The 24,738-nt window shown below is 43.4% G+C and overlaps 1 protein-coding gene and 1 long non-coding RNA gene across 2 annotated transcripts in view; both read left to right on the plus strand.

Moving 5' to 3' along the window:
• The window catches only part of LOC115469002 (cytosolic 5'-nucleotidase 1A-like), a 35,961-nt gene extending 33,669 nt beyond the window's left edge, over positions 1-2,292 (plus strand). The window contains exon 8 of the mRNA XM_030201235.1: positions 894-2,292. Within this exon, the coding sequence (XP_030057095.1) occupies positions 894-1,196 (303 nt within the window). The 3' untranslated portion in view covers positions 1,197-2,292. The remainder of the gene's footprint in view (positions 1-893) is intronic.
• A 741-nt stretch (positions 2,293-3,033) lies between these two features.
• LOC115469004 lies at positions 3,034-24,509 on the plus strand. The gene is made up of 3 exons (XR_003941946.1): positions 3,034-3,201; positions 8,874-8,879; positions 24,497-24,509. It is a non-coding gene; the product is annotated as an uncharacterized LOC115469004 (long non-coding RNA).
• The last annotated feature ends 229 nt before the right edge of the window (positions 24,510-24,738 follow it).

The following is a 24,738-nucleotide window of genomic DNA, read 5'->3' on the forward strand; positions in this document are numbered from 1 at the left end:
AAGCCTCAAGCAATGATGGGGAACTCCTTTGTTGATCAGCTGTTCAACTTAAGGGAGCCCGTATCATTCATCATTGGCTGAAAAACCTCCTATCTTTTATTCAGAACTGGTTCTTTTGAAAACAACACGTTTAATCCGGCTAAATGCTCATATTTGAAAGAACACTTATCTCTCCAGTTGATCAGTCACATTGCACTATCCACGGCCCAACTTCGGCCAAGGTTTTGGTTCCTGCATCAGGGTTCGTGGTGCCCATCGACTGAAATCTGTAAAAGAGCATAGATCTTATACCTCACAGTTCTTTGAACTTAACCTCACCCCTTTTCCATATACAAAGCCTCACTGTAAGTGCTGGTTCCTCGCTCATCCGTGTCGTTACACAGTCAATATGGCCTGTGGCTTATAAACTCTTGACGTCACACGTCTTCAGTTCAGCCACTCCCCTCGTGAGTCAATAGGCTCTGTTCTTTGTTGATGGCTAATTGGTTCATTGGCTCATTACAGGGAAGTAAGAGACCCAATCGCTATATTTGTATAGTACTCATATGGTTATAGTCAAAACATTAAAAAGATCAAAAAAATTGGTTCCACAGATTAAAGGAATATAGAGATAATCTTTTTTGACTAATCAGGTAGTGCCATGGCAGTCTGTGTGACATTTCAGCAGCAGCACTATCCAGTTTTGAAGATGAATAACTGTAGGGGAGTCCATCAGTGGGATTAACTGTGTAGGAAGGCTGCTGCCTGGTTCCATCCTGCTAAATATTGACTCTTAACATTTTCAACTCTTTCCATACATGTGTGTATATTTTTATAGAGAGAATCAATTTATCTCTGTCCTCCATTTCTCATTCTCTAATCACATCCTTACAATTTACATCTGTGTGTTCCAGGGCCCAATTCTACAGTTTGCAATCCAGCTCGGGAAAATACGAAAAAAGTTTGGGCAAGAGGGTAGTCCCATCCGCACTTACCTGGTGACAGCTCGCAGTGGCAGAGACATGGGCGTCCGTGCAATCAGGACCCTGAGACAGTGGGGGCTAATAATTGATGAGGCCTTCTTCATGGATGGAGCCCCCAAGGATGCCATCTTGGCTCAGATCCAGCCCCACATTTTCTTCGATGATGGTGTCCATAACATCAAGGGAGCCCTGGATATTGGGATCCCATCTGCCTTGGTGCCCTGTGATTGTTGATGGACAAACTGGCAGGAGCGTGAGGGGAGCAAAGGGCATGGTCATCTATGGGTTGGTGGGAAGGACAGAACCAGAAGCAACCAGAGAACATTGAGCATGAGCTTAGATCTAAAACTGGTGGGAGAATAGCAGAGTCTTTGGTATCCATGCCAACAGGCCACTTAACAAGATGGAAGCCAGGACTCTTTTTATTTTCTGGCCCATTATTTTTATAGGTCTGGGCATGAGCTGCCATTCCATTCCTGCCCTATACCAATGTCACAAGGATCAAAAATCTCTCCTTTACAGCATTCTCCCCACTCTTGTTTATTAACACAGGCAGGAGCATCCCAGTACAGTTAAAAAGACATCGTATCCTAAATACAATGTGGCTGCCCTACACAGGCCTATTCTATCAGGGTATGTGGGGAGGGGGAGGGTATATGATTTCAGTGGTGAGGCCCTGCCATGATATGAAGGTAGGGCCAGCTTGTAGGGTGTGGGAAATGAATGACCAAACAGGGTGCTATGTCTAAAAAGGTGCACCTCCCCACATAGTTGTAGTCCTTCCTTTTGCTGACTGGATGGACCATTCAGGTCTTTATCAGCCGTCATTTACTATGTATATGTTATGTTACCCTCCAGCATTCTTTCCATATCTGGCTGCTTTCTGTAATTTAATAGGACCTAAGCAGCCACACAGCTGCATATGTAGAACATGGCACCCCCTACAGAATGCAGGCAATGGCCTGTTCTGTGCTGCCATATCCAGAAGAGACTCGCTCCTGAGGAAGTGTCAAAGATGGGAGAATGTATGGGAGCCACTGCTGACACCATCAGAGCGGCTTGGGGGTGCCACAGGAAGAGGGACGATTGACGAGGGGGAAGAGAGAAGAATGCAGCTGGGCAGAGGCTTTAGGGCAAGGGACGCTGCTGCTGAGCACTTTGGTAATGAAGAAGGGGCAAGAGGGTAAGGGGAAGAAAGAGATGGGGATGGAGCAAAGGGAGAAAGGAAGGGGAAAACAAGGTAGAGAAATAATTGGAAAAAAAATCAAAATGAGTGGTTGCTATATTAGTCCAATAGAATGCACTGAAATAAAGGTTAATAAATAAAAGAGGTGATACTTGTTATTGGACTAAGTTATCATAAGTTACTCCAATATGGAGGTCGTTTTCAAAGGCTTTTGTGGCATTTACATACGTAAACAGCCTGTGTATAAATAAATGTTTTAGAAAGCTGCTATTTACATGTGTAGATCCATAACAAGCTAGGATGTGAGATATTTCATCTTCCATCATAAAGGGGGTGTGGCAGGAGCAGTTTCACATTGGTGAGTCTTGTGTGCTTTAAAATAGCTGGATGTTTGGTAACTTCAGCTGCCCTGGGGCAGGCTTAAGTGTCGGCTAACTGCTCATTTGGACCTGGGGTTAAACCCACCTTAAATTTTTTTTTTTTTGTAATGGTTTAACTAAGCTCCTAAATTGCCTGTTCCTGTGTAGTTTTGTAAAATCTGCTACTTAAGCATTCCAAACCGAGTTAATTTTTGGACATTAATTGCTAAAATGTCTTCCTGCTGTTTCTGCCAAAACTTTCATGTGAATTTCCTACTATCCTTATATGTCTCTTACAAAAGGCTCTTGAATTCATTGCCAGAGAATGTGGTAAAAGCTGTTAGCTTAGCGGGGTTTAAAAAAGGTTTGGATCTCTTCCTAAAAGAAAAGTCCGTAAGTCATTATTAAGATGGACTTGGGGAAATCTACTGCTTATTTCTTAGATAAGCAGCATAAAATGTATTGTACTGTTTTGGGATCTTGCCAGGTACTTGTGACCTGGATTGGCCACTGTTGGAAACAGGATAAGGGGCTTGATAGACATTTGGTCTGTCTCAGTATGGCTCCGCTTATGTTCTTTTGTTCTTATTCTGTAAGCCTTTTGGGAAATACCTAGGAACTTATGCATGTTCTGACCTGGACATCCTGAAGCCTGCCTAGATACTGTTTGCCAACTTGGCTGTTAATGTATTAAGTTAGTGGAGGAGTGGCCTAGTGGTTAGAGTGGTGGACTTTGGTCCTGGGGAACTGGGTTTAATTCCCACTGCAGGCACAGGCAGCTCCTTGTGACTCTGAGCAAGTCACTTAACCCTCCATTGCCCCAGGTACAAATAAGTACCTAAGCTGCATTGAGCCTGCCATGAGTGGGAAAGCGCGGGGTACAAATAAAAAAAAAAGTATCACCTTATTCCTTTTTTCTCTTTAACTCTTTTTCTATATAACAAATTGTACAGTAGGTTATCTGCTCCTGCTTTTGCCTCTTTGGTTGACCTGGAATGAGGTGGCAACTTTAGGTGGGATCTTGGCAAGATCCCTCTGTGGAACTGTGACCTTTTGGCACAGGCATGAACTACAGGGAGGATCCTTGTCAAGCCTTCAGTACCCACCACAGTGCACTTATTCTGGGAGTTAGGGGAGACAGTGAAGCAATTAGCACAAAACCCTGCTCCTGAAGACAGCTACCTTTTAAACAACGGTACTGATTTTTGTTTTAAAGTATATTTTGTAAAAGCGATTAGAATCTTGTCTCTCCTGGGGTGAAATATTGGCTGTATTTCCCAGATACACTCTCAGAGGAAAGTGCTAGGGAGAAACAGCTGGACGGTGGATAACAATCACTCTAATTCTGGTGCTGATACAGATGTTAACTTCTACTGCAAACGTAATATCGCGTGACATGCAGAAAGCTAAGTCTGTGCAAATTGGGAGGGAGCCTGCTGACGAATACCCACAAATGTTTTGCAGTAAGTGCAGTTTCTTGTGTGCTTGTCTGAACAAAAACTGAACTGTTTGCACACAGAGGCACCTGCTCTTTGGCATGTAAATATGAGCCTTGTAACAATTTCTAGCATATAAACATTTTGTGAGATTAATATTTGTACACAGTAGGATAGACTTTGATTTGCGCGGATACTTTCATTTTTATTCCAACATACGCCCAAGCTCTGTTACCTCCCGTCAGTCTTTTAAACTTACAAATACTCCTGCTTGTGGAAGTTGACAAGGATTTAATACCAGGTTTTAAGATTTCTCTGCTGACCTTTCTATGCTACCCTGGACCTGGCAAAAACTTTCTTGCATTGTCCACACTGCATGCAAATCTCTCATGAATTTTCATTGTAGATTTCCTGAAAACCAATGAGATACCTCCAGACCAGGTTTGGGAACCACTGGGTTAGAATGTCCAACATTTAAAAGCACTGAGGAAGAAAAGGATGGATGCATCTTGACCTCTTCTGATTCATCTGATGCAGAGGTTTTTTTTTTTTTTTTAATAGTTTTTCATACCCATGCCGTTATTTTATACATGTGGAGGGGGCTGCCCTGCCCCCTACTAAAGGCAGGTTGTAGGCTGAGTTTTATATTACTAGGGGCCGTGTGCTTCACAACTTACAGATTTAAGAACAATTGTTAAAGAGGGTTTGTGAAAGCAGCTGACTTGGTGTGTCAGTTGGATTCATTCATACTCAGGGACTCCACCAGGGGGCACTACGACTTCATGAACTATTGCTTCTCCTCCTGACATATGGAATGGGAGCCCATCCTGGTGTTTTGCTTTCTGGTTTAGAAGCAGCTACTATTAGTACAGCATGAAAAAAGGCCAGAGCTGCAGTAAGGACATTGTAGAAACAGCAAAATAATAATAAAAAGATACAGCCACCATTTTATCATGTGAAATAAGTATTCATATCATAAAAAATGAAAGGGTGTAGAAGCCTGTGTTTTGTGGACAGGAGGTAGGGTGCTGGAGACAGCTGCTTTTGGAGTTCTCACCTAGGATTTTGACCACAGGCATAAGCTGTTCTAGGCCAAGCCGCTGTTAAGTGATAGTTTCTTGGCAGACGGGTGAGGCCTGTACACTGTTTACAAAGTCAGCATAGATCCAAGGGAGGTTAATACAGCACGCAACCATGTATGAGAACTTGTATTGCACTTTTGAGCAGATCAGTGATTTTCAAAGCCAGTCTTTTTTAACTTTCCGGGCCTAACTCTTAGACCAGATAGATGCAAATATATTCATTAACATTCATTATAGATGTTTATTGCTTGTGAAAGGTTTTGGACTAAAAACACAGACTCTACCAAAGACTTCCAGATCCAAAGCACAGGCAGCAGCAGTAGTGCAAACTGGCCAGCCCTGCTCTGGAGGGACCACCTCCAGAGTTGAAGGAGTAATCATGAGTTTCTCCTAGGACAAGCAGGATACGTCAGCCACATATAGGTGATGTCATCCAATGGCTCCCATTGGATGGAAAAAGCTCTCAGATAGCTCAGAGGGTTTTTTTTTTTTTTTCAAACCCTCTGAACATGTGTGGTGTTCCCCACCCCCCTCCCCTGTAGCTAGGAATGCCCAGGTACTTCCCCCTCCTTCCTCAGTCTACGATTTCCACCATTCCCAACAATCAGATTTTTATTTAGAGCTCCATTAACTACTGAAGAAATCCATCTTACCTGAACATCATGCCGGAGAAAGAGAAATCTAGATTTAAAAGGTGCCTGGGCTGCAACAAGAAGATTAGTACCTCAGACCCACATGATTTGTGTGCTTGGGACCATCCCACGAAACACAGCCACACTTGCAGCCGCATGTCTCTCTGCATGCACGTAAACAAAGAAATTTCACCCTCTGGGATCATCTAAAGAAGAGAGGAAGACTGGAGCTACCAACCAGATCACCACCGTCGGTGCGTCCTCTTTCCCTGCTCCAGGTCAACCAATATGTGCCGCTACCCTTCACCGCCCCAGCACAATGCAGCGAGCCGGGATCTGCTGACCTGCTCTGGGTCGCACTACAAATGCTGCCGCCCTTCAGAGCGGCGGCATGTGTAGTGCAACCCAGAGCAGGTGCCCACAGTGCAGCAAAATGGGACCTATCTCCAGCACGCCTCCTCCAAGTGTCTCGGCTCTCCCCTTGGCTCCAGGAAGCAGCCGCGCTCCAGGCGCCAATCCCCGCCATGCTCCTGAGCCTCGCGATCAGCCCCGCTACGACCAGGATGGCTCCTCTGCTCTTGGGCCTTACTGGCAGCCCCATCCCATTCAGAGTGGCTCTCTCCACTCAGGGCCTCACTACCAGCGTCGTTGTAGCTGCAGCCCTTCTTCAGGCCCCACCCGCGCAAGCTGCACAAGCAGGGCAGCCACAGCAGCAAATCCAGGACCAATTCATCACTACTCTTCCTACATAGGGGCTTGCCCTTTGCGTCAGTGCTGACATCATGACCACACCCCCTGAGACAGCTCCGGGGTTCCCAGCCGGGGAAAGAAGCCCTGATGCATGACAGCCCACGGTGCACCACTCAAAGGAAGACAGAAGGAGGCACAAACACTACAGGAGGAGCCGCCACGACTACAGGCACAAAAGAAATACATCCTTCTCCCATTCTACCTCCACACACAGGGACATGAACACGGGGGGAATCCAAGCGCCAAAGGAAGTGCCACCTCAGACACACTCCACCTCTGGCTTGCATTCAGTCCCCTCACTGCTCAAGAAGTGACAGAATGCTGATGAAATTCATTGGTCAAACTGCAAGTAATGTCAAAAGCTTTTTCTGGTGTTCCTCATAGATCAGACGTAGACAAGGATGGCTCTACCAGAAGGGTTTCCTGTCCGAGGGATTGTGACCGAGAGAATACAGATGAATATCGTATGATTCTACCATTACTGTGAATACACAACAGTGGATGAATCGTGTGAGTACATCGCTGAATCACAGTGATTTATAAACAGCTCCTGAAGATGCCATCGACGAAACACAGCACTGTGTAAGAACTGTGAGAACTTTTTTATATAGATTGTTGGAAAAAGTTTTTGGGCATTACTTGCAGTTTGACCAATGAATTTCATCGAATTTGGTTTATGATGGATATATATGGACTGATATAACACAGCACAACGGGACTTATTACTTCTCATCATCACATGAACTTGTGTTAACGAAACAATGGTTTCATATTATTTGAAGAAGACACGGATAATGTAGGTTCAAAAAGGATAAAAGACTTATTATTATCATTAACAATATTTAGTTGCCTACATAACAACCATTGTATTGATGATAATGTAAATGTACATATGAATGTTTGAAAACAGCAATATGAGCAACATAGAAGCACTATAGTAATAAATAGAAAAAAAATTTGATAAAGAAACACAAACCTATTCTTAATTTTTAATATATACTTTTTGAGGAATAGCGCTGAATAATTGTCCCTTATTTTGTTAATTTCTAAATGGATCTCGTAGACCAGGGATTCTTTACTAGCAGGGAATGGGCTTTTGTTTTAGTTGGTGGGGAGGAAGGGAGGTCATGTGGGGTGGGGGTGCCCTAGACACCAGGAATTTTTTTTAATGAAGCCAGAGGGCAAGGAGGTTGAGTCAGTAGGGTGGGAGTGCCGCTAGACACCAGGGAATGCTTATTAAGTCGGATTGAGGGAGGGATGGCCGACAGGGCGGAGTATCAACTAAAACGCAACAGTAGGGTGTGGAAACCTTAGTTCGCCATAAAATTCAAAAAGAGACAATTTCCACTAACCAAAAAATGACCACTTACAGGAAGGAAAAAAGGCCTCAAAGAGCTCCTAGATACTTTTTAAATCTATACAATGGCCAGCATTTTGCGCTGCTGCTTCAGGGTCTTGATCTTGGGGCTAATCTGCTGACAAATCAAAAACACATGCCAGTACAGAAAAAGTATCTCTAGATTAATTCATTCACAAGTATATAAGCGCCAACATTAACAGTACTTGGTGCAGCCGCAACTCCTCTTTACTGGCTTCCCCTCAACATCTGATCAAGTGCACTGGATCTGCATGATATAGCTATTGTGATGTCAGACACCGTCTGAAAGTCTGCTAATAGGCAACTCAGAAAACGTGCCTATCTGGAACTCAGAAAAAATGGCACCACTCTATGTGGGAGCTCAAACCATCTATTAGATTGTAAGCTCTTTGAGCAGGGACTGCCTTTCTTCTATGTTTGTGCAGCGCTGCGTACGCCTTGTAGCGCTATAGAAATGCTAAATAGTAGTAGTAGTAGTAATAATAAGGTTCCAAAGCGCCTAATTTAAATATCCATTTTTGTTCTTGTTGTAAAAGGACTCAGTGGTAATCTCCACATGGGGAACAGTAATCTACTTGTAAAACCACACATCTGAAGTCTTCAAATCCATGATGATATTGATTATAATGCGCCACTAAGGGCAATCCGATTTTTGCGGTTTGTATAGAACTTTTATGCTTAGTAAGGCAAGTTGATAGTGCCCTGGATGTCTGGCCCACGTAGATCTTGTGGCAGGGACATCTCAAACTATAGATCACATGACTTGATTTACAGGAGGTGCTAGCTGTGAGACTATAGTTCTTCTGATCTAGTGGATTAATGAATACCGTAGTCTCTTCCATAATCGAGCAAAAAGTGCAGCTGCCACATTTAAAGTGGTCTAAACTGCAATTCAATTGATTTGTTGCAACAGTGGCAAACGGTAAAACTGCAGGGCTCAAAAATTCTTTGAGATTTCTGCTTCTACTGTAGGCAAAGCATATACGTGCATCCTTAAACTGTGGTATAGTTTGTACCAATGCCCAATGCTTCTTCAAGGTGGATGTTATTCGTGAAGTAGTTGAATTATACTGCATAGCATAGGTCAGTGTAGTGTCCTCTTCTGAAGTAGTGATCGGTTTAGGTGTGAGGAGTAGATCACGAGGATTACACCTTGCTTTATGCACAACTTGATCTGGGTACCCACAAGCAATCAATTTATCTAATAGGGTCTTAGATTGTCGCCTAAAATCTGAATAGTTGGAACATGTTCTGCGATATCTTACAAACTGGGAGAACGGCAGACTATTCTTCAGAGTCGAAGGGTGACAACTCCCATAATACAAGAAAGTGTTTCTATCTGTCTTTTTATGGAAAACAGTAGTAATAAAGCCTTCTACCGTGTTCTTAATCAAGACATCCAAAAAGGTTATTTCAGAGACATCATAATGTAATGTGAACTGGATGCGCAGATGACAGCTATTCAAGTCTGAAGTGAATTGGCGCAACTCGGATTCATTGCCTGTTCACAATAGAAAAATATAATCGATGTAACTGACCCATAGAGGCATATTTTCAAAGCACTTAGCCTCCCAAAGTTCCATAGAAACCTATGGAACTTAGCCTCCCAAAGTGCTTTGAAAATATGCCTCATAGGCTCACAAATTTATAGAGCTCCGTGGTGTACACAAATCTTTGTTCAAATGCTCTCATGTAGAGATTTGCCACGGAAGGAGCTATCGTGGCTCCCATCGCAACATGGGAGATCTGTTGAAATAATTTGTCCTCAAACAGAAAAAAATTCCTCTTCATAGCCAGATTTGCTCAGACTAAAATAAAAGAAGTAGGTATGTGACCCGGTTCCCTAGTGTCCAAGAACTGCTCTAAAACTTCCAAGGCGTCATCCTGAGGGATGACTGTATACAAAGAGGTCACATCAAGTGTTGCCATAATAGAACTATGTGCTTTGTTTTCTTGGGTTGTCAAGATCTGTAGAAAATGTGTGGTATCCTTCAAATAAGATGTTCCCTCCTTCACTAATGGTTGTAAAAAAACAATCCACAAACATGGATAACGGTTCTAAAATGGAACCTCTACTGGAAATGATTGGTCTTCCAGGAGGATGAACCAGAGTCTTGTGGATTTTACGGAGAGTATAGAAGACAGGGATCTTAGGATGTGTGGTATTCAAAAAATGGAGTTCCTTTTGGGTTAACACCCCGCTAGCGTACGCTTCACTACTCAGCCTAAAAATACGCTCTTGAAGTTCCAGGGTCGGATCACTTGTTAATCGTTTATAATGCTGTCTTCTCTATATTCTCAAAATCTTTAAGCACTAAGAGACGAAAGGAGGTCAAAACAGGATCAAGTGGCCCAGGTGGGGACCACTTAGATTTTCTTTTCACATATGACAAATCAGGAACATTGTCTCTGTCCTCAAAAAAATACATCTTCAAATGCAGGATCCTCAAAAACTTTTCTAACTCGACTCTAATTTGGAAGGAGTCGAAATGACTCGTGGGGTCAAACGATAAACCCTTAGAAAGCAGTCGACTTTCTTCAATGGAGAGTACGTGGGAGGATAAGTTCACAACAACAGAGTCATCTATTGCTGCCGGGAGCGTGTGTGGCTGGACACACTTGTTGAGCAGGCATCGGGTTTTGAGGACCTCCTCCTCTGCTTTGCCGTGGTCTGCTCCCTCAAGTCCTTCCTCGCCTTCCTCTGCCTCATCCTAAAAAAGATCTTTCTACACTTGAGGAACTGTCTTCTGTCATGCTTTGCTCGTCGTCCTCAAATGGCAAGGGCATACTTTCAGTACTCTTTTCCAACCAAGGATACACAGTTCTAGTCTCATTGTCTTTCTTATCTCTGTGAAACTTCTTTATTTTCAACTTCTGCAGATCAGCGTGGAACTGTTCAATCTTATATTTAAGATCATCATGCTGCCTTTGGAAGGTCTCCAGTGTTTCCTTTGATTTCAATCCTTCACTGATTATATGCATTTCAGTCTTAATGGTAGCTGAAACCTCAGTGGTTTTATCAATAATGAGGACCATCAAGTCCAATGACCATTTGTTCAGGATGCCCGCCCATCTTTCCAGGAACTCCTTGTCGTCCAGAAATATCTTAGGTTCTTTGGAAATCAAGTCATGTGATCTATAATCTGAGGTGTCCCTGCAACAAGATCTACGTGGGCCAGACGTCCAGGGCACTCTCAACTCGCCTTACTGAGCATAAAAGTTCTATACAAACCGTGAAAATCGGATTGCCCTTAGTGGATGGATTTGAAGACTTCAGATGTGTGGTTTTACAAGCAGTTTACCGTTCCCCACTTGGAGAAGACTAACACCGTGTCCTTTTACTACAAGAACAAAAATGGATATTTAAATTAGGCCCTTTGGAACCATATGGTTTGAACTCCCGCATAGAGTGGTGTCATTTTTTCTGAGTTCCCAATAGGCACATTTTTTTCTGAGTTGCCTATTGGCAGATTTTCAGACGGTGTCTGACATCACAATAGCTATATCATGCAGATCCAGTGCGCTTGATCAGATGTTGAGGGGAACCCAGTAAAGAGGAGTTGCGGCTGCTCCAAGTACTGTTAATGTTGGCGCTTATATACTTGTGAATGAATAAGTCTAGAGATACTTTTTCTGTACTGGCATGTGTTTTTGATTTGTCAGCAGATCAGCCCCACGACCGAGACCCTGAAGCAGTAGCGCGAAACGCTGGCCATCGTATAGATTTAAAATGTATCTAGGGGCTCTTTGAGGCCTTTTTTCCTTCCTGTAAGTGGTCATTTTTTTTGGTTAGTGGAAATTCTCTGTTTTTGAATTTTCTGGCAACAGGGCAGAATGCCAGTGCAGAAAGTTAACAGGGCAGGGAGATGGTTGGGCTATGCTGCCCTGGACCTTGCCAACAAAAAAAGAAAAACTGATAACTCATGCTTGAGACTTCCATTTCCTTTCCTAAATTACAGCGACATACTTAATGACCTTGTGTGCATTCATCTGAGTGCAATATGCGGCCATGAATGCCACGTGAGTTAAACCACGCTCAAGCCCATTACTGCATTGCTGGCCAGTAATTTGCATGTATACCCCATGGTCACCGCATGGCTGAGCTAGCAGTAACTTTCTGCTTTGGTCTCTGGTGCGACCTGGACTTTGCTGCAGTACTTCCCACCATCTGATGGCATGGGCTCGGGCCCAGACACTGAACAGATGCTCTGTCCTGGCTCTTTGCAGACCACGGGGATTTCCAAATGTTCAGTCTCAATGGAATTGGAGTCAGGGGCAGAGTTCAATGCTGCTGTGATGGAGGTGAGTGGGACTGAGAAAGCTGCTGCTTAGCTCTCAGAGGAAATTTTCTCTCACATAAGTTTGCTGATGGCAGCATCTGTGCACACACCCATCTGGGGAAGCTCCTTCAATTGAGGCGGATGTATTTCTTGTGGGAACTGCCTTGAAAAGTGATTGTAGCCAGACTTTGGGATCTGGGCTATTGGAGCTGGTAGAGTGTCAGACAATGGATCAACCTTGAATTAGTACCATAAGAGTTCCAGGACACTGGCCTGGCTTTCAGGAAGAGATTTTGGCATGCCTGGGTGTTGCTGTCTAACCCAGTTACTGCTGTTGGTCTCTGTTTGTTCTTCTCCCTTGCCCCGATTGGTCCAGGAGGGGTGAGCCCAGATTGGTTACAGGGTTGGTGTTCAACATGGTAGGGCCAGGGCAGAAACACAGGAGGAGGCCCCAAAGACCACCCGCAAGCTAGGCCTCCTTTAGCTTCAGGCAGACTTTGGACCCCTGTGATTGCCTTTGTCGCTGCCCCCTAACACAAGATATGATTGGGGTATTTCTTCACTGTCTTTGGCTGTGCTTTCTTCTGGTTTACTTAAGTGATTTTGTGCTACCCATGCTTCTATCTGCTGTGCTGCCTGTTTCCTGTAGTGCTAGCGATCTGCACCAGTCCTTCTTTTTCTTGTGTTCATGTTGCCTTGGGGCTTTTTGGGCCTGGTGTTTCCTGACTTTACTTGTTTGCTTTTCCCTTGAACTGTGCCCTATAAGTATTAATAAGAAATTAATTAATCTAGTTCTAGTCTGTGGCTGACGTACTCCAAGAGTGAGCCTTGAGGATCCCGTTTCATGGAGGCTGCCTACATAGGAGCCAACTTTTCAAAATGATTAGGGGTGCTGAAATTTTTTTTTTTTACAGGTGGTGCATTTCCCCCCTCCCTCCCCCCTCCATGTCCAGTGATTTCTCTTCCCTCCCCTCCATATCCAGTAACTCGCCCCAAACACCACCTGCCCCTTTTCAGCCCCTTCCCCCCGAGTTCCAGTCCCAACCCCAGCCCGACCTCTTCTCCAACAACAGTCCTCGTCCTCGCCTTCCTGCTGCCCAGAATACTCATTTTACCTCGGGTCCCGGCAGCAGTGAAAGGCGAGCTCGCCTTCAGCCTTCCTAAGTTTTGCACTTGAGTCAATAGAGTTTTAAGTGATTTGCCCAGAGGCACAAGGAACTGCTCCTACCTTTTGGCAGTTGTCCAGGAAACGTTGGAGCAGGGGTGTAAACTGTAGCAAGCACTAGGGAAAAGATCATGTGGTGTTCCTTCTGTGAAAGTGCAAGGGTTGGAGTGAGTTTCCTCTGTGTCCAGCTAAAAGGCTCCACCTTGCCAGGGTGATGAGTTAGGGCCACATATGTTTTTATCTTATGTTATCTTTTTTTACCTGGACTGGTGAGGGTAATTCCAGCCATTAGCCTGTACTTGTGTGATCCTTGTTCATGGCTATACCTAGAGCAGTGGTTGTCACTAATTTTTAAGTTGAGGCCACTTTGGATCCAGTGAGCTGAAAGAGAGCCCGAATATCTTCCCATGTGAGATCATGACACTGCTGGCTAGTGTATATCCTTCCACTTACAGTGGTGGAAATAAGTATTTGATCCCTTGCTGATTTTGTAAGTTTGCCCACTGACAAAGACATGAGCAGCCCATAATTGAAGGGTAGGTCATTGGTAACAGTGAGAGATAGCACATCACAAATTAAATCCGGAAAATCACATTGTGGAAAGTATATGAATTTATTTGCATTCTGCAGAGGGAAATAAGTATTTGATCCCCCACCAACCAGTAAGAGATCTGGCCCCTACAGACCAGGTAGATGCTCCAAATCAACTCGTTACCTGCATGACAGACAGCTGTCGGCAATGGTCACCTGTATGAAAGACACCTGTCCACAGACTCAGTGAATCAGTCAGACTCTAACCTCTACAAAATGGCCAAGAGCAAGGAGCTGTCTAAGGATGTCAGGGACAAGATCATACACCTGCACAAGGCTGGAATGGGCTACAAAACCATCAGTAAGACGCTGGGCGAGAAGGAGACAACTGTTGGTGCCATAGTAAGAAAATGGAAGAAGTACAAAATGACTGTCAATCGACAAAGATCTGGGGCTCCACGCAAAATCTCACCTCGTGGGGTATCCTTGATCATGAGGAAGGTTAGAAATCAGCCTACAACTACAAGGGGGGAACTTGTCAATGATCTCAAGGCAGCTGGGACCACTGTCACCACGAAAACCATTGGTAACACATTACGACATAACGGATTGCAATCCTGCAGTGCCCGCAAGGTCCCCCTGCTCCGGAAGGCACATGTGACGGCCCGTCTGAAGTTTGCCAGTGAACACCTGGATGATGCCGAGAGTGATTGGGAGAAGGTGCTGTGGTCAGATGAGACAAAAATTGAGCTCTTTGGCATGAACTCAACTCGCCGTGTTTGGAGGAAGAGAAATGCTGCCTATGACCCAAAGAACACCGTCCCCACTGTCAAGCATGGAGGTGGAAATGTTATGTTTTGGGGGAGTTTCTCTGCTAAGGGCACAGGACTACTTCACCGCATCAATGGGAGAATGGATGGGGCCATGTACCGTACAATTCTGAGTGACAACCTCCTTCCCTCCGCCAGGGCCTTAAAAATGGGTCGTGGCTGGGTCTTCCAGCACGACAATGACCCAAAACATACAGCCAAGGCAACAAAGGAGTGGCTCAGGAAGAAGCACATTAGGGTCATGGAGTGGCCTAGCCAGTCACCAGACCTTAATCCCATTGAAAACTTATGGAGGGAGCTGAAGCTGCGAGTTGCCAAGCGACAGCCCAGAACTCTTAATGATTTAGAGATGATCTGCAAAGAGGAGTGGACCAAAATTCCTCCTGACATGTGTGCAAACCTCATCATCAACTACAGAAGACGTCTGACCGCTGTGCTTGCCAACAAGGGTTTTGCCACCAAGTATTAGGTCTTGTTTGCCAGAGGGATTAAATACTTATTTCCCTCTGCAGAATGCAAATAAATTCATATACTTTCCACAATGTGATTTTCCGGATTTAATTTGTGATGTGCTATCTCTCACTGTTACCAATAACCTACCCTTCAATTATGGGCTGCTCATGTCTTTGTCAGTGGGCAAACTTACAAAATCAGCAAGGGATCAAATACTTATTTCCACCACTGTATATGAAGTGGAGATTTTATTCTCTTCACCTATTGAGAAATGCCTTGCCATTCTAGCATGTGGCTCTCATCCACTTTCCCCTTTCTGTCATGAACTTGGTTAGAAGGCAGAAAAAAAGCCAGAATGATGAGGAGGGCCACCCCAGAGGTCTCCAAGCCTTGCATTGAAGAACACTGACCTAGAGGATAACTTTCTAAAGGGCATCTAGTTAGAGAAATAACATCTAAGCCCATCCATCATAAGACTGCCAGTATTTTTTTTTTATAAAAGGCTTGGTGAGCACTGAGCCTTTGCAAAATATATAGAGAGCAACTGAAGATACATGTTGAAATGATGCCATGCACAAAAGAAAAGGTTGTTTTAGAAATCTAAGCATTCAGAAAAAGCATGGCATTACAAGGGGAATATATATGTATATATATGTGCATTCATCTGAGTGCAATGTGTGGCCATGAATGCCACGTGAGTTAAACCTCGCTCAAGCCCATTACTGCATTGCTGGCCAGTAATTTGCATGTATACCCCATGGTCACTGAATGGCTGAGCTAGCAGTAACTTTCTGCTTTGGTCCCTGGTGCGACCTGGACTTTGCTGCATTACAAGGGGAATATATATGTATAAGTGGTGGCATCCTGATATAAATATAATGATTTTGCCACATATACATGTATATGCTTCCACTTACATATATGTGATGGATTTGGAAAACCATCATGCTGAACAGCAAGTAATTAAGGAATTTGTTCTAAGAATCATGTTAGGCCAGATTCAGTGAGTGGCACTCAAAATTAGGTGCCGGAAAAAAATCCATACCAAGTGGAAGAGTGGAGGAGAGCCTGATGGTTAGTGCAATGGGCTGAAAACTTGGGGAACTGGGTTTAATTCCCACTGCCCTGCAGCTCCTTGTAACGCTGGGCAAGTCACATATCCATCCCCAGGTACAAAAAAATCTTACCCACTTGTTTAGTAAGCCATACCAGCAGCTGCCGCACGGCAGTACCAACACAGTCCATTCAAAGTGAATGGGCTGTGTCGACATTAGCGCACGGCAGCCACTAGCACAGCTTAGTAAATGGGGGGGGGGGGGATAGATTGTGAGGGACAGAAAAAGTACCTGCATATAATATATGTAAACTGCTTTTGTTGTACCCACAGAAAAGTAGTATATCAAATCTACAACCCTTTTACCTTTTAAAGAGTGCTCCAGGCTGAGTACCCTTTACAGAATAGCGCTTGGTGTTGATTCATGCACCCAACTTTGGGTACAAGGATTTATGCCTGCTGAAACCTGATGTAAATCTTCATGTGCAAGTTGAGCATATAACCCCATTTTTCTATAATACTGCACTGAAATTTCTAGAATGCTCCTGACCCGCCAATGCCCCCCTGAGACACTTTGGACATGCAGCGTTATAAAGTGGTGCATAGGAAGATTGGCATCTAAGTCCAAATTAGTGCTAATTAACATAAGTAATTAACAGCTCATTAAGGGCCCCTTTTACTAAGCTGCGTAGGTACCTATGCACGCCCAATGCGCACCAAATTGGAGTTACTACCTGGTTACCGCATGGCCTTTGTGGTAATTTCAATTTTGGTGCATGCCTGAAAAATAGTTTTTCTTTTCTGGCATACGTAGTGGACACGCGCAAGTCATTACCTCCCAAATTCTTTACTGCTAGGTCTATGGGTGGCGGTAAGGTCTCAGACCCAAAATGGACGTGCGGCAATTTTGTCAAAAAATAAAAAGAGGCATTTTTTATAGGTGCGCTGAAAAATAATTCTGCGCGCACCCAAAACACGTGTCTACACTATCGCAGGCCATTTTTCAGTGCACCTTTGTAAAAGGACCCCTAACGGATTAGTTTGTGTGCAGATCTCAGATCTGTGCCCAAATTTTGATGATGTATATAGAATCCAGGGGTTTGTTTCTCAGGGGTGCTTGATTTTTTTTGTCACAGTGGTGCTCAAATCATCCCTCCAAGCCCCAGGTCTGAAAAACAAACTTTGTCGGGCTTAGGCCTGATTTACAGCAGGCTTAAATGATAGCTGGGGAATATCTTGAAGTATACATGGATTGCCGTTCTACCTTGAAATAAATGTTTACTTTGAAAGCCACCCCAACCACATCCAGCACACTCCTCCTTTTCCCTCTATTTAAATGCCTGAATTCTTTTGTCTCAGCCTGGTCCCTGGGACCCACCCAGAGAGTCAGATTTTCAGGATACCCACAACGAATATGTATGAATGCATTTGCATGTAATGGAGGCAATGCATGAAAACATATCTCATTCATATTCATTATGGATATCTTGAAAACCAGATTGACCTGGTGTGTCCTGAGGACTGGGTTGAGAACCCCTGGTGTATGCATATAAGGAGTGCCCTTCTAAAATCACTTCTGACAAATAATTGACTGAATGAGAAAAATGGTGAAAAAAAGACTGAAAGGAGCAGCTCGCAGAGTAAAAAACTTGCATCAGGCGTGGATGCTGTTTAAAAACACCATCCTGGAGGTTCAGGACAAATATATTCCACGTATTAGAAAAAAGGGAAATTAAGAAGGAGATAGAGCAGCTTTTAAACTAGAAATGGGGGGAAGGCCGACAGTCGCTCAAAAGAGCATGGTTCGGGATAAGGTATCTTTCAAAGATATCACCATAACAGGGAAGATAGAGTATCCTGATAGTGAGGTTGCAAAAGAGATTGTAGTAGATCGGGTATCTTTAAATAACAATAAAAATCAGACAAAAGATTGCCAATTAATACTGTCAAGTACTAAGCATGATGTACTTAGGAACAACAAACATAGTTTGAAATGTCTATATGCGAATGCCAGGAGCCTAAGAAATAAGATGGGGGAGTTGGAATATATTGCACTAAATGAAAAATTAGATATAATAGGCATCTCTGAGACCTGGTGGAAGGAGGATAACCAGTGGGACACTGTCATACCGGGGTACAAATTATATCTTAGTGATAGGGTGAATCGGATTGGTGGAGGGGTAGCATTGTATATTAACGAGAGCCTTGAATCAAATAGATTGAAAATTCTGCAGGAAACAAAACACTCCTTGGAATCACTGTGGATTGAAATTCCATGTGCAAAGGGGAAAAGGATAGTGATAGGAGTGTACTACCGTCCGCCTGGCCAGGACGAACAGACGGATGCGGAAATGTTAAAGGAAATCAGGGACGCAAACAAACTGGGCAACACAATAATAATGGGGGATTTCAATTACCCGCATATAGACTGGGTTAATGTAACATCTGTACACGCAAGGGACATAAGATTTCTTGATGAAATCAAGGACAGCTTCATGGAACAGCTAGTTCAGGAGCCGACAAGAGAAGGAAAAATACTAGACTTAGTCCTTAGTGGTGCTCATGATCTAGTGCAGGGGGTAACGATACGAGGGCCGCTTGATAACAGTGATCATAATATGATCGGTTTTGATATTGGCATTGAAGGAAGTGAAACTAGGAAATCAAGTACGCTAGCGTTTAACTATAGAAAAGGTGATTACGACAAAATGAGAAAAATGGTGAAAAAAAGACTGAAAGGAGCAGCTCGCAGAGTAAAAAACTTGCATCAGGCGTGGATGCTGTTTAAAAACACCATCCTGGAGGTTCAGGACAAATATATTCCACGTATTAGAAAAAAGGGAAAAAAGACTAAACGTCAGCCGGCGTGGCTAAACAGTAAGATAAAGGAAATCATTAGAGCCAAAAAACAATCCTTCAGAAAGTGGAGAAGAGAACCAACTGAAAGTAACAGGATAGATCATAAGGAATGCCAAGCCAAATGCAAAGCGGAGATAAGGAGGGCAAAAAAGGACTTTGAGAAGAAATTAGCGTTGGAAGCAAAAATACATAGTAAAAATTTTTTTAGATACATTAAAAGCAGGAAACCGGCCAAAGAGTCGGTTGGGCCGCTGGACGAAAATGGTGTTAAAGGGGCGATCAAGGAGGACAAAGCCGTAGCGGAGAAATTAAATGAATTCTTTGCTTCGGTCTTCACCGAGGAGGATTTGGGGGGGACACCGGTGCCGGAAAGAATATTTGAAGCGGGGGAGTCGGAGAAACTAAACAAATTCTCTGTAACCTTGGAGGATGTAATGGGTCAGTTCAGCAAGCTGAAGAGTAGTAAATCACCGGGACCTGATGGTATTCATCCCAGAGTATTAATAGAACTAAAAAATGAACTTGCGGAGCTACTGTTAGAAATATGCAATCTGTCCCTAAAATCGAGTGTAGTACCGGAAGACTGGAGGGTAGCCAATGTTTACTCCGATTTTTAAGAAGGGTTCCAGAGGAGATCCGGGAAATTATAGACCGGTGAGTCTGACGTCGGTGCCGGGCAAGATGGTGGAGGCTATTATTAAGAATAAAATTGCAGAGCATATACAAAAACATGGACTGATGAGACAAAGTCAGCACGGATTTAGTGAAGGGAAGTCTTGCCTCACCAATCTAATGCATTTTTTTGAGGGGGTAAGCAAACATGTGGACAATGGGGAGCCGGTTGATATTGTATATCTGGATTTTCAGAAGGCGTTTGACAAAGTGCCGCACGAAAGACTCCTGAAGAAATTGCAGAGTCATGGAATCGGAGGTAGGGTATTATTATGGATTAAGAACTGGTTGAAAGATAGGAAGCAGAGAGTAGGATTGCATGGCCAGTATTCTCAGTGGAGGAGGGTAGTTAGTGGGGTCCCGCAGGGGTCTGTGCTGGGTCCGTTGCTTTTTAATGTATTTATAAATGACCTAGAGATGGGAATAACTAGTGAGGTAATTAAATTCGCCGATGACACAAAATTATTCAGGGTCGTCAAGTCGCAGGAGGAATGTGAACGATTACAGGAGGACCTTGCGAGACTGGGAGAATGGGCGTGCAAGTGGCAGATGAAGTTCAATGTTGACAAGTGCAAAGTGATGCATGTGGGTAAGAGGAACCCGAATTATAGCTATGTCTTGCAAGGTTCCGCGTTAGGAGTTACGGATCAAGAAAGGGATCTGGGTGTCGTCGTCGATGATACGCTGAAACCTTCTGCTCAGTGTGCTGCTGCGGCTAGGAAAGCGAATAGAATGTTGGGTGTTATTAGGAAGGGTATGGAGTCCAGGTGTGCGGATGTTATAATGCCGTTGTATCGCTCCATGGTGCGACCGCACCTGGAGTATTGTGTTCAGTACTGGTCTCCGTATCTCAAAAAAGATATAGTAGAATTGGAAAAGGTACAGCGAAGGGCGACGAAAATGATAGTGGGGATGGGACGACTTTCCTATGAAGAGAGGCTGAGAAGGCTAGGGCTTTTCAGCTTGGAGAAGAGACGGCTGAGGGGAGATATGATAGAAGTGTATAAATAATGAGTGGAATGGATCGGGTGGATGTGAAGCGACTGTTCACGCTATCCAAAATACTAGGACTAGAGGGCATGAGTTGAAGCTACAGTGTGGTAAATTTAAAACGAATCGGAGAAAATGTTTCTTCACCCAACGTGTAATTAGACTCTGGAATTCGTTGCCGGAGAACGTGGTACGGGCGGTTAGCTTGACGGAGTTTAAAAAGGGGTTAGATAGATTCCTAAAGGACAAGTCCATAGACCGCTATTAAATGGACTTGGAAAAATTCCGCATTTTTAGGTATAACTTGTCTGGAATGTTTTTACGTTTGGGGAGCGTGCCAGGTGCCCTTGACCTGGATTGGCCACTGTCGGTGACAGGATGCTGGGCTAGATGGACCTTTGGTCTTTCCCAGTATGGCACTACTTATGTACTTATGTACTTATGTGCTAAATGGCACAGGTGTATATAAGCAAAAGTATCTAAAATTCACTCTCTAGTGTTTTTATTGCTCTTGAACTAAGTGGAAATAACCCTGACTCCTTGGTTTGAGCATACTGTGGCTAACTTGCTCTTAACAGATATGAATTCTGAGTTTCTATCCTTGTTCACTATACCTAGAAGGGTTCCCAAGTTGTTGCCATGTCCTGTCCCTGCAAAGAAAATAAAGCAGAGTCTGACACCACACTATGAACTCTGCTGAACCCTTGGAAGCCCCCTCGTCCTCCTTCCTTGAGAGATTTTATAGCACTCTGGGGTAGTCTGTGACTTTATGAACTCTTGCTGCCATTGGTTCATGAAGAACCTTTATGAGTACCCTACTGAAGAGACTAAGGTGGACCTTATATATATATTTTTTCATTCTTGTATCCCACAATTATCCAGAAATAAGTTTCAGTTCAATGTGGCTTGCAGTTGACAATCAGGAGAAGTTACAGTGTTGCATTACAGTTACAGATTAGTCTGGATCATCAGTAACATGTATATCTTATATAATAAAACTCACCCTCAACGTTCTGAAGACACTGATGTCACTTCCGTCACTTCCTTCAAGACGGGTTCGAAGGGTTCGTGGTGGTGAAGCCACCGAAATCGCCAAGTCTCGGGGCCCCGCCCTCGCGTCAAACGTGATGACGTCGAGGGTGGAGCAATGGCATCACACACCAAGGGCGGAGCAATGGCGTATGGTGCGTTCAGGATGTGCGGAGCAATGGCATCAGAACGACGAAGGGGTCGGTAGGTAGATAGGGAGGGAGGGAGATGGGGGTTTGGGGAGGAAAACCTTGCTAGCACCCGTTTCATTTGCTGCAGAAACGGGCCTCTTTTACTAGTTTAACCATAAAATTTCTTGAAGAGGTGGGTTTTCAGTTCTTTTCTGAACTGAAGATAGTTTGTAATGCTTCATGTGATCTTGGGAATTGAGTTCCACCATTTGAAACCCCGGTAAATAAATCCAGCCATATAAATGGTTGGGGGATTGTGTTTCTGCATTTGGGTAAGTGAAGTAATAAGTAACTTCTAGCATCTGGACTTGCATTTCTTGGCGACAATTCGATCTGGTATAACATGTAATCAGGAGCCATGCCGAACAATATTCTGAAAATGAGGGTGCTAGTTTTGTATAGTAGTCTGGCCCTGATCGGGAGCAAGTGTAGCACTATGAGCAATGGGGTTGCTGTTTCATATTTCGACTTTTTGAAGATCAGCCTTGCTCCTGTGTTTTGAACGGTTTGCAGCAATTTCAGTATTTTTTTCTTTGCACCCTACATATGCTGCATTACAATAGTTTAGTTGTGGCAATATTAATGATTGTACTATGAGACGAAATGATTGACCGAGAAAGTAATCTCTAAGTCTTCGCAGTTTCCATAGAGTTTTGAAACATTTTGATGTGACTGCTGAAACTTGATTTACAAGACATAGGTGTTTGTCAAGAATGATTCCTAAGGGCCCTGTTTACTAAGCCACGTTGTAGGCACACAAACATTTTAGTGTGTGCTAATGCTAGAGACACCCGTAGGAATATAATGGGTGTCTCTATGGTTAGTGCGCGCTAAAAAGTTAGCGCACCTACAGCGTGACTTAGTAAACAGTTGTGTTTTGATTTGTTACATTTGTTGGTTGAGTCTGAATTTTTGGTAAGAAGTGGGATTATGCAGACTGGTTAGGACCAGGAATTTTGTTTTACCTTCATTTGGTTTAAGTTTGAAAATTGTGGCCCAGGTTTCCATAAGGTCCAGCTCTGTTTTAACCCTATCTGTGATATTGTTGTTGAAAGGTACATAGATGGTGGCATATTGTCAGCATATATGAGTGGGTTAAATCCCATTTTTTTCCAATTTTATGCTGATTGGAGCCATCATAATGTTGAACAGTATGGATGATATTGGGCAACCCTGTGGCACCCCACATTTGGAGATCCAAGAAGTTGAAAACTGATTAGACATCTTTACAATATAGGATCTAGACCTTTAAAAAAAAACGTTCAACCAGGCTGCCACTGCACCAGTAATTCCCATGTTGTCGAGCATGGTCATTAGTGTAGTGTAGTCTACTACATCAAAAGCACTTGATATATCAAATTGTGGTAATCTGATCTTCTGACCTTGGAGTATTAGGTCATCTAAATTTTATCGGGGTGGTTATGACTGTTTCAGTGCTGTATAGTGGTCTGAAACCTGACTGAGAGCTATGTAGGACTGAGAAATGCAACAGATATTCCATTAGTTGCTGTGCTACTAGACCCTCCATCGCTTGGTCAGTAGTGGTATTGAAGCCACTGGTCTATAGTTTGTGAGTTCGCTGACCTTGCTAGTGGTGTTTTTGGGGATTGGGGTAAGTATAATGAAGCCCTTATCAGGAGGGAAGTGACCGTTCAAAAACATGTATTTTATATGTTCAGTAAAGCATTAAGTGAACCAGTCTGGTGGATATTTCATCATGTAATTAGGGCAGTTGTCTAATAGACAGTTTGCATGTGTGTCTTTTGTCAGTAATGCTCTAACTGTGCCAGTTATAGGCATTTTAAAGGTGGACCAGATTCTGTCTGTCTTAATGTGACCTTTGTTGGATTCATATTCGTGTAGGAAGTCTATGAGGGATATTTGTGTTGCAGCAAGGTTTGTTCTTATTTTTGTTATTTTTTGCTCTAACTATTGTGAAACTCATCTGCTGTTGGTGGTGTTTCAATTGATGCTTGTAGAGCTTGGGTGTTTAGCAGATTATTCATGAGTTCGTGGGCTCACGTATGTGCTGTAGTATTCCATTTTGGCTTTTTTATGTTTTGTTTATATGTTCTTATTGCTTTTCTTCATATAGTTTTGTTTGTGTCTGACTTGTTTTTGGACCACTTTCTTTCTAATCTCTTACAGAGTTTTTTCATCTCTAGTAGCTCAATGTTGAACCAGGGATGTGCTTGTTTGTTGCTTCTGGTTTTCATAGTGAGTGGTGCTATTTTGTTCAATATGTTTTTGCTTAATTCATCCCATTTGCTCATGAAATGGTTGCTGTTGGGTGATATGTTTGTTCATTCAGTGCTGTTAACCCGAAGCTGTGGTTATCCACCTTTCCTGTGGTTATAAATGTGTGTGATGTTCTTGGTTCACTAATCTTAACATTCTCTTTCCATTGAAGTGTGAATGTGAGTTTACTGTGATCAGACCATATCACCTCTTCTCGGTTATGATTTTCTAGTTTTTGGTTGTTATTTGCTGAGAACCTGAAAACTAGTATGTCTAGTAAATGACCTTTTGTATGTGGTGAAGTGACTTGCGCTGTTTTGAGGTTCCATTGGTTCAGTACATTTATTAAGATTTTAGCGTTGTTGTTATGATGTTTTTCTAGATTCTGGTTCATATCTCCTAGTAGAAGGATGTCCGAGAAGTTAGTGCAAATATTTGATACAAAATCCATGAAGTCCTCTTAGGCGTTAGACCACCTGCCTGGCGGGTGATAGAATAGTATGCAGCATAATTGGCCTGTCAGTGTTGTATCGGTGATTTTGCATGCAAAATTTCAAATGCAGAGGATATGTGTTCAGCAATAGGTTCTAATGTGAAGAAGGATTTGTATATTAAAGCAATCCCACCTCCATTTTTTTTTTTGTTCTAGTGATGTGTATAG

Source organism: Microcaecilia unicolor, chromosome 4 (genome assembly GCF_901765095.1).
Source record: "Microcaecilia unicolor chromosome 4, aMicUni1.1, whole genome shotgun sequence".
NCBI classification, from domain to species: domain Eukaryota; kingdom Metazoa; phylum Chordata; class Amphibia; order Gymnophiona; family Siphonopidae; genus Microcaecilia; species Microcaecilia unicolor.